Source organism: Neofelis nebulosa, chromosome 4, assembly GCF_028018385.1.
Source record: "Neofelis nebulosa isolate mNeoNeb1 chromosome 4, mNeoNeb1.pri, whole genome shotgun sequence".
Taxonomy (NCBI): domain Eukaryota; kingdom Metazoa; phylum Chordata; class Mammalia; order Carnivora; family Felidae; genus Neofelis; species Neofelis nebulosa.
This window is the reverse complement of record NC_080785.1, coordinates 13,551,109-13,566,463: the sequence shown is the minus strand read 5'-3', so window position 1 is coordinate 13,566,463 and position 15,355 is coordinate 13,551,109. Positions and strand designations below refer to the sequence as shown.

At 43.1% G+C, this 15,355-nt stretch overlaps 1 protein-coding gene across 3 annotated transcripts in view; it reads left to right on the top strand.

Moving 5' to 3' along the window:
* Positions 1-15,355, top strand: part of AGK (acylglycerol kinase) — an 83,468-nt gene that overhangs the window by 18,443 nt on the left and 49,670 nt on the right. For all 3 annotated transcript variants that reach the window (XM_058724063.1, XM_058724065.1, XM_058724064.1), the window contains exons 3-4: positions 9,540-9,579; positions 13,194-13,273. In XM_058724063.1, the coding sequence (XP_058580046.1) occupies positions 9,540-9,579; positions 13,194-13,273 (120 nt within the window). The remainder of the gene's footprint in view (positions 1-9,539; positions 9,580-13,193; positions 13,274-15,355) is intronic.

Here is a 15,355-nt window from a genome sequence, read left to right as displayed (position 1 = left end):
CACCCCAGTCACCTTCTGGGGTAATGGCGATAATGAGATCTGCTTTGCAGGTTAGTTGTAAGGATTAAGTGAGATGATGCATTTCCTAGTACCTGCTACTGTGCCCGTCTCCTAGCTTCCCCTTGGTAAATGCTAGTTCTTATTGTCATTCGATGATGGACTGGCTGTTTGGTTGAAGGAGAGGAAGGTAAGTCATTTTTTGGTTTTAAGACTAGGATAATTGGTGATACAGAAAGAGGCAAGTCGCCAGGGAGAATTGGTTTAAGGAGGAGGTATTATTCTCTTCCCTTTAAGCTATGTTGGGTTAGAGACTCTGACAGCAGATCCAGGGGGAAATGTGTTAGATTCCAGGGGTAAATTATGCATGCGCCACACTTGACTAGACCTGTATTATTTCTTTGGGTACACATTATGGTTTTAGTAATGTCTTGGGCTTCATTTTGTTCCGGATCTCTGGGGTTCTGAGAAAGCAGATGTTTTACCTTGACATCCATTGAGATTAGCCTCTGCCTTTGCAGTCGGTGGTCCCAGGCCTGGCTGGTCCAGCACGGGCCGAAGGTAGCGAGGGATTTTTCCCCTCCTGGCTTTTCCTCATTTCACGTTTTGTTGTGGTTTTAAAAAAGCAGTTTGTTTTGCTTTTCAGCCATTTCAGGGTTCTCTCTCTCTCTCTCTGTGCAGGCTGATGCTGAAGTTTGGGGTATTAATAGGTGCTATTTAAAGAAGCTCATTTATGGGCAATTAAATAACATGCTTGTCAGCCCAGATTTGATAGGGAATAGGGAACTTTTTTTTTTTTTTAAGTGCAATGAAGTTTAATTATATTCCCTCTCCTTTTAGCTCTTTTGTCATTTTATTTAGAAAACAGATTTCTTCTTTTCTAAAAAAATCTGTATTATTCTTTCCCATATGTTTATTGGTGGGGGGGTGGGGTGGGGTGGAGAGGACTGAGATGGAAGGGCAGGAGATATATTTAAGTTATGTTTTGTTTTATTGATTTCACATCATTTTTAGTGATATTTCTATCAGTGGTATTAGCTGCTCCAAGCACTGCAGAGAGAACAGTCGAAGCTCAGGCTAAACTAACCCCTCTGTAGGTGGTAACTGACATCTCCAATATTGTATGTCACGAAACAGCACAAATACTGACAATAGTTGATGAGTTTATAGGTCAGAAGGTCTGTCCTGTATTCCAGAGCCCAGGCTGAATACCCCTTTATGCATGTGGTTTATAGAGCACAACTCGGAGGGTAGGAGGAAGGGAAGAAGGGACTCGGCCTACAGTATCTTTTCGAATAGCTGACATAACCTCTCTGTAACGTTTTCTCTCTTGCCTTTTAATACAGCAGTAGATAAGGGTACCTTGTGTAAAACTGACAAGAGTAGCTATTTCCACTAGATTTTTAATTTCAGTGCTGGGTTATCCATTCTTGTTCACTGTGGACTTGAGTGACTGGGGCTCTCCCCACTCCCCCTTCCTGTTTTAGTAAATACAGTCTGGGGAAAATGCCCTTGGCTTTCATTATAGTGTTATTGGAAATGTTGATCCTTGCATTGTTAAATATACCACCAGGGAAAGAAGTCCAAATATACCACTATTTGACCTCAGAGCTCCTGAACCCAAGTTTGGTGTATCCTTGTCACTAGCCCAGAACCCTTGTCCTTTACAGTTGATGGTAGACTTTAGCTTCCTTCTTCCTTTGCTAAACCTCACCGACAGCACCAGGGGTGACAGAATTTTAATGCCAGCGATTGCCTGCCTGCCTCCTTATTTTCTTTCTTCTTTTGTGCATTCTAAGGGTCATTAAAATGAAGACAGTCACCACTCAATGTATGCTTAGCAGTAGTAATTCTTCTTGACGCTTGATACTTTCACATTAGGGAACTTCTTTATCTCATTATGATTGGGAGACATAAGAAGATACAAATTTCTGAAGTCGCAGGTAGCACATCATGGGGAGGCCTGGAGAACCAGAAGGGACATCATTCTCTGGTTAAACGGGAAGACCAGACCAGAAGGCCCTAAAATCCTTCTCAAAGTCATAAATGTTTTTATCGTTCTCCTAGAGTTTGTAACCCATCACGTTCCCCATTTACGTCTCTCCGAGTGAGCCTTCTTTAGGCCCAGAATAGATCTTCGAGTGTTCTTCTCGAACACAATGCATGTCTTCCCGCTTGGTGACCAGTCTTTCCCTTGGGCAGAGATGATCACCATTTTCTCACGGGTGACACTGATCACTGCCGCTGCCATTATCTGTTCGGGTGGGGGCGATGTGTGCTTGACAAAGCTCCCTGCTGTGCACATAAGAGAATCCCTTCTCTATGGTTTTTTCTGTCTCTCCTTCCATCTCCACTCCATCCAGGCTGTTCGATGAACAACCAGTGCTCACCGCCCCTGGCAATATCATGCTTAATTACTCGAGTAGGCTTGGGTGAGTTGAAGTAGTTGCTGTAAACATCTAAACTTGAAATCTGTTTTGTGTAAAACAGAAACTGGGTTGCATGCACCAGGGGAAAAGCTGGTGGTAGAAATTGCTATACAGTTTGCTTCTAGACTGTAGTGGGAAATATCTGTTTTTGGGAAATTGGATAGATCAATATGATTTTTTTGTTAACATGCAAAGTTGTTATTGAAATTACAACTTATCTTACTTTGCAGTCCTAAAGTAATAAGTAAAACATTTATGGCTCAGAATAAATTGTGAACATCCCATTTCCTGTGGTAGCAGGCATGTTTGTATTCTTTTAAAGCCTCAGGCAGAGTGACATCAGCAGGTTTTTTTCATTTCCTAATCCAGAAGCTTCTGATTTCTGTCAAAGGACCTGCATTTTAGTACTGAGCAGATAGATCTTTAGGGACCTTTTAAAAAATGATTTCTTTTTAACGTTTATTTCTTTTTAAGAGAGAGAGAGAACGAGCGAGCAAGCACAAGCTGGGGAGGTTCAGAGAGAGAGAGAGGGAGATGCAGAATCTGAAACAGGCTCCAGGCTCTGAGCTGTCTAGCACAGAGCCCGACCTGGGGCTCGAACTCACGAACTGCAAGATCATGACCTGAGCTTGGTTAAATGGCTGCTTGGTTAAATGACTGAGCCATCCAGGCACCCCTTCAGGGACCCCTTTTTGATATGACTACATGTTAAATTGTGCTAAACTTCAGTTCTCTTGGGAGACCGCATGATGTATTAGAAAGAGCATGGACTTGGAATTTATATATGGTACGTGTGTGTGTGTGTGTGTGTGTATGTGTATGTGTGACAGGGTTTTAGCTTCACCTTCAGATTTTTGATCCACGAGCAATCTAGAATTTCTCTGATAACAGACTCAGCCACTGGGACGGTTCTTAGGATGCTTCTTAGTATACCAGAAGGAGTTCTTCATTTAGCTTTCTAGTTCCTCATTTAACTAGTTCTTTTACCCACTCCCCCAAGCACGCGCGCACACACACGGTTCTTGATCTGGTCAGGTTTCCATGACCGTTCTAACTTTTCATCCTCAACTGTACCACGGTGATTTCTTCTCTTGCCCTTTGGTGGTAATTACAGAGAAGAGCTATCTCAGGTGGGTCTGTGGCTTCAAGAATCCCAAACACTCATACAAAGAATCACCTTCAGTTTTTTCTGCGGGACAAAGTCTGCCTGTGAGCACAGTGAGTCAGTCTCTCCTGATGAAACATTTGCCACTTATTTATTGAACAGTTATTTATTGAGTACCTTTTATCTACAAGAGGTGCTGTGTGCAGAAGAGAAAATGAGAAAATGGTGAATTACCCATGAATTCAAGGCAGTTATAGTGAAGGAAGAAAGGGGAGACCAGCAGTTTTGTGTGTGGTGGGCTAAGGGTGTGGGTGGCATCGGGTGTGGCCTTTCTAGTTTTTAAAAGAGATGAGGGATAGAGGGATCAGATCCTTGCAGGGGGGAATGTTCACTGTTTGTTTTAGGAAAAGCAAAAGCGTGTGGTTTTTGCAGCATCAAGAGCACGACGGGAGATAAGGAAGTGGTTCTTAACTTCTTTCATCAGTTACCCACTGCATTTTTCCTTTGGCTTTCAAATGAGGTACAGTCTGTGTACGTGAGATTCATCCGGCGTTCTCTGTCATCTGTCCCAGGGCTCAGGGCATCTCTTCGGCTGCTTCTGCTTCTCACCTTCTCACGTAGACCATCCGATCCGCTCTCATCCCTCCATTACCACATGTATCTTTAGTCAAGATTACTGTTGGAATTCCACACGTGTATTTCCAGCTGTCCCTTGGACACCTCCACCTGGACTCACCCCTATCTCCGATCGACAAATCCAGAACTAAGCCCAGCTTCTACCCTCCTAAACCCGTGTCCCCTACCACAGCCCACTTCTGAGTGGTACCGCCTTCCACCGATGGCTCAGTGCAACAGTGTGGACACTGCCTTGGACCCCTGCCTTCCCTTTCTTCCCCACAGGCCAGCCCTTGGGTTTGCTTCCAAAACATCTGCTGCCTCTGTCCTCTCCTGGATCCTGGTTCCCGTGGGTCATCCTGTCGTCCTGGCTCTCTTGCATTCCTGGAGAACCCTCCCAGGTCTCCCTGGCTCCAGTCTTTCCTTCAACCATGGCTGGCTGACTTCACACTGCAGCTGGAATGGTCCTCCTAACACGTCACTCTGGCCACATCCTGTATCTTCCTAACACCTTTTAAAAGTTTTGGGGCGCCTGGGTGGCTCAGTCGGTTAAGCATCCGACTTCGGCTCAGGTCATGATCTCATGGTCCGTGAGTTCGAGCCCCGCGTCAGGCTCTGTGCTGACAGCTCAGAGCCTGGAGCCTGTTTCAGATTCTGTGTCTCGCTCTCTCTCTGACCCTCCCCCGTTCATGCTCTGTCTCTCTCTGTCTCAAAAATAAATAAACATTAAAAAATAAAAAAAAAAAAGTTTCTTATGACCTAAGGGTAAAGCCCTGATTCCTTAAATAGCTTAAAAGGGCCGTGGCAGTCTGGCCTGTGCCTCCCCCCCTCTTCCGTGGCTCCTCCCACGGCAGGCCGGCCTCCAGCTGTCCTGAACTTCCACTTTCCCATATTGGCCCTGCCTCACGCTCTCAGGCTTGTACATGCTGTTTCCTTTGCGTTCTCCTCCCTATTTTTGCCTTGCTACTTTTTATTTCTCCCCTAAATGTACACTTGAGGGCCGCTTCCTATAAAAAGCCTTCTCTAATTCCCTCAAGACTCGATTAGGTATTCCTAAATGCGCCCCTTTTACGGAGCACATAAAAGTCACGTCACCTTACGATTGCCTGTCAAATTGTCTTTCTTCCCTTCGAATCTGTAAACTTCATGAGGGGAGGGCTGGGTTTATTCACTAGTATATCCAGGACATCTGCGCAGCGCCTGGCATATCATTTATCAAGAAGCCGATCTTTTACTTTATCACTAATACTTGCCAAGAGCTATTTCAGGTCAGGACCAAATGTGGTTCATTGTATCGTACCGAACACTTTGTGTTCAATGACTATTTCACCTGCTGCTTTTGGGAACTTTATTGTACTTGAACTTACTAAAAACATTATATGAATGTAAATTTTAAAAGTTCAGTGAGATTAGGAGGTAATGTGGTTAACTGAGTGAATGTGCTATGAAGTAGATAGATGAATGAGTATTGCCCATTCACGATTCTCTGAGGCTAAGAGAAAGCTTTAAAGCATGCATTTTAGGGTCAAGTTGGCATGGGTTGGAATGCCAGCTGTATCATTTAGTCACGTGGTGGTCTCGGGCAAGTCAGTTCCTGCTCTGAGCCTCAACTTCCTACATAAAATGAGAATATAATGCCTGTCTTGCAAGGTCATTACAAAGATTAAAGGTTTGTGAGAACAGCTGCTATAATATCTGACACATGGAAGTCGCTGTATGAATTTTAAGTTATTTTCTCTTTTATTCCAACAAAGCTGCCTTTCCTGAAACATTTTTGGATTTTCTTTTTTGAAATGGTTTTCAGAGCTGGTTATAGATCATCAGGATATATCAATGGGAGAAATCATTTTTTCTTTGAGGATGTGTGATTTTTAGAAACAGCTTGGTTCAGAGAGCAAGATCAAGATAGTTAATACCATTTTTGATATTAAAAAAAATGGTGATTATAATGAGATTTTTCTTTTGTAGCATCTAAATTGGTACATTTTCTAGCTTTCTCACAGGTGGCATTGACAGCATATTCCATCTGGCACATTAAAATCCAGGGAATTAATTATAAAAAAGTCTTTTGATTTTGAATAGTGCTCTGATAAATCAAGTAGTATTAGCAAGCTCAAGAGAACTGAGGTCTTTAATCATCTACTTAATCACAAGTTAACATTCAAAATTTTACTTCTAGTGAAAAAGAATTTGGGGAAAAAAATGATCCAAGGTGCTACCCATCCTCTTGTCTGTATTTGGGGTCATTCTCTTCTTACCTAGGTCTGCAGGAATCCATGTGGCTGAAATACAGTAAGGCGGATGGTATCTAGTAATGACCCAGAGGAGCCTGGCACGTTCAAGGGCATGCCCCTGCTAGGAGGGGAGCCAGCTGGGGGAAAGGGATGGGGACATACAGGCAGGTAGGCAGCTTTTATAGCAGTACAGAGGCCTTGTAGAGAGTAATCCGTAGGATGTATCTGTCGTATAAAAGACTGGAGGCACAGGTAATTCTATAGGAAAAATACATTAAAGTGGGTGTTTGGAGGAGCATAGTTCTGCGTGGTGGTAGTGGTCCCCCCAGGGCAGTGTGGAAGCTGGATTGAGGATGAGCCCAGTCCAGGGGATCCAGTGACAAATGCTCAGGTTGCTGCAAGGAACCCAGTTTTCTTTGGTGATCTATTGGTTACCAAGGGTTTAGTATTTTTACCTTGTCACGGTATGGAAGTCGTGGATGTGAGGTGTCAAGTCAACTATAAAGTGGTGTTGTCATGTTAATTACTTTTAAATATTTTACTACTTGGTGCCTTGAATTTCCCTAATCGCGCGCACTCGCGTGTTTAAATGACATATATAATTGTTGCTGTTAGGACGATTCACTGAGAGCAGTTGATGGAGAGCTTTTGGGTAGAAGAGCAAAACATGAATATTTATGAATCTCTGGTGGGGGAGAGGAGAGAAGCTTATGCAGCGACCTTTTGCCACAGGGTAGGAGGGAATGGTCACCCAAGCAAGTGGGGACTGAGCCTGGCAGTAAAAGGTGCCTGTGGTCTAGATTTCACAAAGGGTTAGCCCCCCTAAAATGTTTGTTGTAGAGCAGCCTGCACTTTTGAGTGTCATTTTAATTTTAATAGCACATTGTTCTTAGGTTTCAGATGGGGAGCACTTTTAATTAAACGAAAATTCCAGTATTGTTAACATATGGGGTTATATTAGTTTCAGGTGCACAATATAGTGATGCAGCAGTTCCAGACATCGCCCGGTGCTCCTCATCATATACTTGATCTTAGCCAAAAGGCCAAGAAGCGATCTCATCATGATAAATGTACTCTTTATTCCCCATCACCTCTTTTACCCGCCCCCCACCTCCCCTCTCATAACCACCAGTTTGCTCTCTTTAGTTAGAGTCTCTTTTTTGGTTTGTCTCTTTTTTTTTTTTTTTCCCCTTTGTTTCTTTCTTATGTTCTACCTATGAGTGAAATCATGTTATTTGTCTTTCTCTGACTTATTTTGTTTAGCATTATACTCTCTAGCTCCATCCATGTCCTCGCAAATGGCAGGATTTCATTCTTTTTATGGCTGAATAATATTCCATTGTATTTATATACCACATCTTCTGTATCCATTCATCTGTCGATGCACACTGGGTTGCTTTCGCGTCTTGTCTGTTGTAAATAATGCTGCAGTAAACATAGGGGGACACATATCCCTTCAAATTAAGTGGTGTTGTGCTTTATAAAAGCCCACAGATGGGCGGCATGGGTGCTTCCCTCACACAGTGCTTTCTTCTGAAAGTTGACTGCTCTGTGAAATCTGGGGTGGTTCTCCAGCCTGGCTGTGGAAGAAAAATCATTGAGTAGCCTTTGACTGCAGCTATGGCAAAAAGTGAAAGGTTGTTTAATTTCTTTTAGTTTAACCTTAACTCAAAATTAGGTTTTGAATGACTGTAAAAATGCAAAATTTGGGGTGCCTGGGTGGCTCAGTCAGTTAAGCGTCCGACTTCGGCTCAGGTCATGATCTCACGGTCCGTGAGTTCGAGCCCCGCGTCGGGGTCTGTGCTGACAGTTCAGAGCCTGGAGCCCGTTTCAGATTCTGTGTCTCCCTCTCTCTCTGCCCCTCCCCTGTTCATGTTCTGTCTCTCTCTGTCTCAAAAATAAATAAACGTTAAAAAAATTTTTTTTTTAAAATGCAAAATTCAAAGTCTCCAATGTTATGAGAATGGTCTAAAAAGAGTATTTTTTTTATTTTTTTAGAAATAATTTAAGTGAAAGAACCCTTTTCTCCTTTCAGTTCTTTCCTATAAATTGTTTATTAGTGTTTTTAACTGTGGTTAACCAGGTTCAAATTACTATCTTAGCGCCATCAACATGCATTAGGATAGACTCTTACAAGAAGACCTGGGGTCTGGTAGGCAGTCAGCCATTTAAAATGCTCTTATAGTATAAATGGCATAGACACATTTTAGGAACCTTTTATGTTAAATAGACAAACATTTTTCTGACAGAATGTTTTCATTTTTGCAAGCCAAAATTTCACCTCATGCCAGAATTTTCCACTTGTGATATAATTGAGTGCCTGACAGGGATATAAAAAATAAGAGATTCAGATAAAACAGTAGCAGCAGCAACTAAACATCAAATTTATTTCTGGAGAATGACCTGAGTAATTTCCACTGGATAATGAAAGTACAGGATAGGTGCTTTAATCTTCTCATGCCGGGCTAACAAACTACTGCAAACCTAGTGACTTAACATGGCAAGAATTTATCATCTTCCAGTGCTTGGGGTTGGAAGTCCAACACGGGTCTCACTGGGCTAAAATCAAGGTGTCCATAAGAACCGCGCTCCTTCTGGAGGCTCTAGGGGAGAAGCCATTTCCTTGCCTTTCCAGCTTCTAGAAGGTACCTCCATTCGCTAATTGGCGGCCTCCTCCCATCCTCAGGGCCAGCAAACTTGCACCTTTCTGACAATTTTTCCATAGTCCCCTTTGCTGCTGATCACAGGCAGGAACTTTTAGGGACCCCCGTGATTAGATTAGATTAGGCTCCCCTGCATAAAACCAGGATCATCTTCCCATCTCTAGATCCTAAACTTAATCACATCTGTTAAAGCCCCTTTGCCACCTAAGTAAGGTGACATATTTTCAGGTTCTGGGGATTAGGATGTGGACATCCTGGAGGGAGTGGTATTTTGTCTACCATTATGTAAATACTTAACACAGGATTTCATTCAGGGAAAGTACTTTTCACAAGTGCCTGTGCTTTGTTACAGGTCTTTTAGAAACTTTCACCTGGGTATTTTATAGGGAAGGGTTGTACTTTCTTTTTTTAAATACTTGAAAAAGCCAGTTTTACTTGTTTGGATCTTAACCTGCTTGCTAAAGCTAATGTTCATTCTCTTTGTTTGCTTTGATAGTGATAACCTGCTAAGGAGAGCCGCCTGCCAAGAAGCTCAGGTAATGTCACTTAATGTGCTAAAGTGAAAACCCGCTTTATCTCCACTGCGCAGAACACCCCGGCTCTTCCAGGGGACCTGCGCGGTGCCTTGCCTCGGTGTGGTTTGGAGAGATTTTCCTACTATCCGGATGAGTCAGGCTGAGAGCCAGCTCTGAAGAGAGCTGGAGGAAGTTAGCCATCTGGTGAAGAGCAGTTCTAACGCCCACCCCTTTAGACATGCTTACTTCTGGATTCGACCTAAGAGTGCATTAAGTGGGCTGGTTGGAGCTCGGGGAGTTTGTTCATGTCTGTGGTTGTCCTTGAAGATCAGACTAAGCCCTGAATCTCCCCTGCTCCAAATAACCCCCAAGGATGTCCGTTCAGAGCAGGTATTGCCCCTCGAAGTCAAATCTTCTTAAAACTGTTGATTCATATTTTTAAAGCCTGTTTAGCACAGTTGATTCATACCATGTGTGTGTGGTTCTCCCAGGCCTGTGATACTGCACTTAAATATTCCTCTATCTGGCTGCATTAGTTATGGTTGAATTAGAAATCCTTTCAAGTTGAATGGGGTGCCTGGGTGGCTTAGTCAGTTAAGCATCCGACTTCGGCTCAGGTCTGATCTCAACGTTTGAGAGTTCAAGCCCTACGTCAGGCTCTGTGCTGCCAGCTCAGACCCTGGAGCCTGCTTCGGATTCTGTGTCTCCCTCTCTCTCTCTCTGACCCTCCCCACTCGCACTCTGTGTCTCTCTCTCTTTCTCTCAAAAATAAAAAACATTAAAAAAAAAATCCTTTCAAGTTCAAGACCATGTTTTTGTTCTTCCATCCCCTCCAAGTTTGTACATTATACTTTGCAGGTGAAATTCCATGAGTTCCTGAGTTGCCTTTTTGTTGTATGTCATTTAAGCTTATGATATCAGAAATACCAAAAAGGAAACATGAAGTAAAAAACGACAAAGGTATGATGTATTTAGTAGAAGATGTGGTGGCAAGCCTCATATTTGTTACTGAAATGTTTTCATAGATGACAATGACAATAGATACTATTAATAAATTTTTCTCTTTGGTGATTATCTAACTGTTCTAAATCTGTGGTTAAGAATTTGATTACTTATGTTGTTTGTTTTTATCTCCTATGGCTCTGCTGTTTTGAAAATCGATTCAAGGGACGCCTGGGTGGCATAGTCGGTTGAGCGTCTGACTCTTGATTTTGGCTCAGGTCATGATCCCAGGGTCGTGGGGTCAAGCCCCATGTTGGGCTCCATGATGAGTGCGAACCCTGCTTGAGATCCTCCGTCTCCCTCCGTCTCCCTCCGTCTCCCTCCGTCTCCCTCCGTCTCCCTCCGTCTCCCTCCGTCTCCCTCCGTCTCCCTCCCTCTCCCTCCGTCTCCCTCCGTCTCCCTCCGTCTCCCTCCGTCTCCCTCCGTCTCCCTCCGTCTCCCTCCGTCTCCCTCCGTCTCCCTCCCTCTCCCTCCCTCTCCCTCCCTCCCCCTCCCTCCCCCTCCCTCCCCCTCCCTCCCCCCCACTCACACACACTCTCTCTAAAAAAAAAAAAAAAAAAAAATATATATATATATATATATATATATATATACATACATACATAAATTTCAAATAAATTTCAGTATTAAATTCGAGGTGTTTCCCACCCCAAGCTAATTTTCCATTAGCAACTGGAAAATCTTCTTGGGAGAGGATGGACTTCTTTGTTTCTCCCTAAGGAAGAGTGGTTATAGGGTCCTCTCTTTCTTGTTTAAGGAAAATGCGTCCACCTCTGTTCTGAGTGCCGGCTCTTCCTTTCTCAGAGACTGCTCCCCTAGCCATTTGCTCCCTCATATTTACCTCTTCCCACGGCTCTAGTTCTTTACTTCTCAGCACCCATGGACCTCCTTCCATCTGGCAGACGGAAGTGAATTCATCCTTAGAGCCTACTCTCATTACTCTTTGTGTTCATGTCCTTCCTTTTACAGTCTAAATTCTTGAAATAATTTTTTTTTTAATCTCCCGTAAACTCAACTTACTGTAGCTTCACATGAGCTCCTTAGCCCACTGTAAACCTGAGACTGGAGGTAGGTAAGAACTGGAGAGACTAGGAAACCAGGACACGGGAGAATCATCTGGAACTGTAGATCTGCAATCTGGTAGGCCAGAGAAACTAGTTAATTAAATGACTTCTGGCCACATTCCAGAAAAGATATGGCTAGAGAAAGAACACATTACAATGTTGGGAGATTTGGCAGTGAAATTTTAAGGTTGAATTCAACGAAACTGAAAACAGAAGAAATTAGAACACACCAGAAACTTTTTACAAACACATGGTAGGTCTTTCAGAAGCATTCAGAAAGTGTTTTGTTTTGCTTTGTTTTGTTTTAAAAGACTGTGCGTGGTGAGAACAGCTCTCCCCAGGACTGTCAGGGACTCAGTGGATTTAGAGTCACTTAATAAAACTCTTGGTGTAACTTTCATTTTTCTCCTGACTTTGTGCTTGTACACTTGAAGTCTGCCTCCTTGGCCCAGACCTGCTCTCCACAATCAAAGACCTGAAAGCTTGGCTCTGGAGCTTTCCTACTCACTCCTTCTGGTGATGGTCTTTTCCAGCCCAGGTGGGAGAGCGCCAGCTCACCTTTGTTCCCGGCTTGGTTCTGTGCATCCGGTTCTGCATGCTTCTGAGTGCCGCCACCTCCTTTGTCTGCTTTTTAGAGCTGACAGAAGAAGTTTGGGCTTTGGAGTCACATGTAAATTCTAAGCTTGTGATTTATTAACTATATGACTTAATCTTTCTGAATCGTGGTTTTCTCAACTATTAAAATGGGGACATTTAATACCTCCTTAGTTTCTGAGAACCAAGAATAATGTGTAGGACAGAGGCAAATACTGGGTGCTTAGTAAGTGTCGTCTTTCTTTTCCTTGCTAGTTAATGCTATTTGGCTATCAAGTTATACAAGGTCACAAAGAGGAGGAGGCAATAGACTATTAGGTTTATTTTCTATATGTATATGTTTGTTTTTGAGAGAGAGAGAGAGAGAGACAGAGCATGAGCAGGGGAGGGGCAGAGAGAGAAGACACAGAATCTAAAGCAGGCTCCAGGCTCTGAGCGGTCAGCACAGTGCCTGACGCGGGGCTCGAACCCATGAACCACGAGGTCATGACCTGAGCTGAAGTCAGATGCTTAACTAATTCAGCCACCCAGGCGCTTTGAAAGTATGAACATTAATTGGTCACACATAGGTTCTTTATGAGTACGCTTTAGTAATAAATTGAAGGAGAAAAAGATTATACTCTGAAAACTGAGGACAAATGGGTTAAACTTCCCTTCTGATCGACTGTGGCCTTGCTGATTATGTGTTTATAATAAACCTGCCCGTATCCTATGGAGAACAGAAAAGTTACTTACCTCTAGTAGATGAAGCAGGGTTTTTTTTCTTATAGAATTTAGGTGATTGTCATTAAATAATGGTAGACTTTGTTATTGCCCACAGTGTTTTTGTCAGTATGAAATCCTGAAAGAACATTTTTTCCCCCAGAGTAGATACTGTGTCTCCTGGAAGTAAATGCCTTTGGACTGAAAGAATATATGTCATCGCTAACTGAATAAAGAGACATTTGCTTAAAACTTTTCTTCTTTCCTTTTTAGGTGTTTGGCAACCAACTCATTCCTCCCAATGCGCAAGTGAAGAAGGCCACGGTTTTTCTCAATCCCGCAGCTTGCAAAGGGTAGCTCAGTTTGTGATTTGTCACATCCTCCCTTTTCCTCAGGGGTGGGGGGAATCCTGGACTATCAGGCAGCTAGTTGGATTGTGTGGAATTGGAAGAAGGCTCAGTACTCATCTAGCAATATGATTAATTTGTAATGGAGAAACAGCAGTTAATGAGCTGTAACTGTAAAGCTGCCTGATGCTTAGGCAACGTGTCTAGCTGCAGTTTAATAAAAATCCCAGAATTCCCACTCTCACGTAAGTCTTCCCTGTGTGGGGACAGCCCCTGCTGTTGCGATGGCAATGATCGAGCCTTCTCTGTCACAGGATGTTCCACGACGGCCAAGAGCACTGTGGGCTTGTGAAGTCAGAAATGACCTTTCCAGAAGGAGGGAACCTTGAGCTAGGTCTTTGGAGGTTGACAGAGAGAGAGCACTCAGTCTTCCTGATGGAGGAGATGGGCCAGGGGGTGGGGGTTGTGCTAGGGACAGGAATGACTAGTTAGGTCCCTCCTGTGTCCCATGACAGTCTGTGACCTGGTCTGGCTGGCCTGGAAGGGTTGTGTGAAGACATTGTGGGCATTCAGGTGTGAGGAATCCATGGGACTTTGGTTAATAATCACATGTTTGTGTTGATTTATCATAACAAGGGTCCTGTGCTGGTGCAGGACGTTGAGAGTGGGGGAGGCTGTGTGTGCATTTAGCAGGGCAAAGCGTCCGTGGAAATTCTCTGTGTTTTGTGCTCATTTTTACTCTGGACTTGAAAACTGCTCTAAATAATAAGGTGTATAAATTTTAAAAAACTATAAGGGAAAAAAATTTTTTTTTCATTCTTAGGTGCTGCTCTCATTTAGTTGGAAAGGTGAATTTAAAAAGACTTTGAAGGCTTTTAGAAAAAAATCATTTAAAACTTATTCTTTTTAAGTTTAGTTATTTTGAGAGAGAGAGTGTGCGTGAGCGCGTCTGAGATTCAGAGAGAGAGAGAGAGAGAGAGAGAGAGGAAGAGAGGGAGAATCCCCAAGCAGGCTCTGCACTGTCAGCACAGAGCCTGATGAAGGCTTGAACCCACAAACTGTGAGTTCATGACCTGAGCCAAAATCAAGAGCCAAGCGCTTAACCGACTGGGCGCCCCTAAGATGCAAAATTATTCTTAAAATATAGTAAGGATTAAAAGGTTGTGTGTGTGTATGTTGGGCGGAATAATATTTTTTATTCTCCCTAATGACCAGAACAATTCTTTTTGTCTTTTCTGAGGATCAGAAAATTAATAAATATGTATTAGGTTGGATCGTATAAGATCTAAGTCAAATGATATTAAGAACAACAACAACAAAAAGAATAGTTGGGACCAGCTTCTAAGTAGTCTTGTGTAAAACGCAGGGTCTCTGAAATAAGTTTCTTGAGTAAGAAAGAAATAATTTCTTGAGAATAGTGAGTGTGGGTTTATAGATAGAAGGAGGAGTCAGTCCTTATTTTTAGTTCTGCAGTTTCTGACGCTTAACTACAGATTGTCTGAACTGACTCTGCCTACTTGAATCCTATCAGACTGGCTTGGTCAGAGCCACCTCCCTCCCCCATGAACATACCAATCTTAACGCCTGTTGATCATTCGGCCTCACACCACACAATCAAAATAGCCAAGATAACTAAACAGTGGTGGCCTGTGGCAGAAGCTGGCAGAGAACTCTGTGGGCTTCAGAGTCGGAAGGACCAGACTTGTATACTCTTCGGTTCTGTGTACTACGGGAGTTACATAACTTAAATCCTCAGTGTACTCATCTGTGAAATGGGAAAGTAATAGCTCCTACCTTATACAATTGCCATATAGAATAGACGCCTTTAGGATTAGATGAGATAATGCCTATAATGTGTTGGGCGTTTCTGTTTCCTGTAAGCACTGGATAAAAGGGAACTATAAGCCACTGTGATTACTTTTGACTTGTTGGCGAGATTCAAAACGCTCTCTACTTGCTCTCGAAAGTGCTTGTAACTCCCCCCTGCCTACTGTAGTGTCACTGTTGTAGGTCCTATTCCTTTAGAGACCTAGTAAGTTAGCAACTTGCTAATTCTGATGAAGAAAAATATGACACATTAAGTTCCTA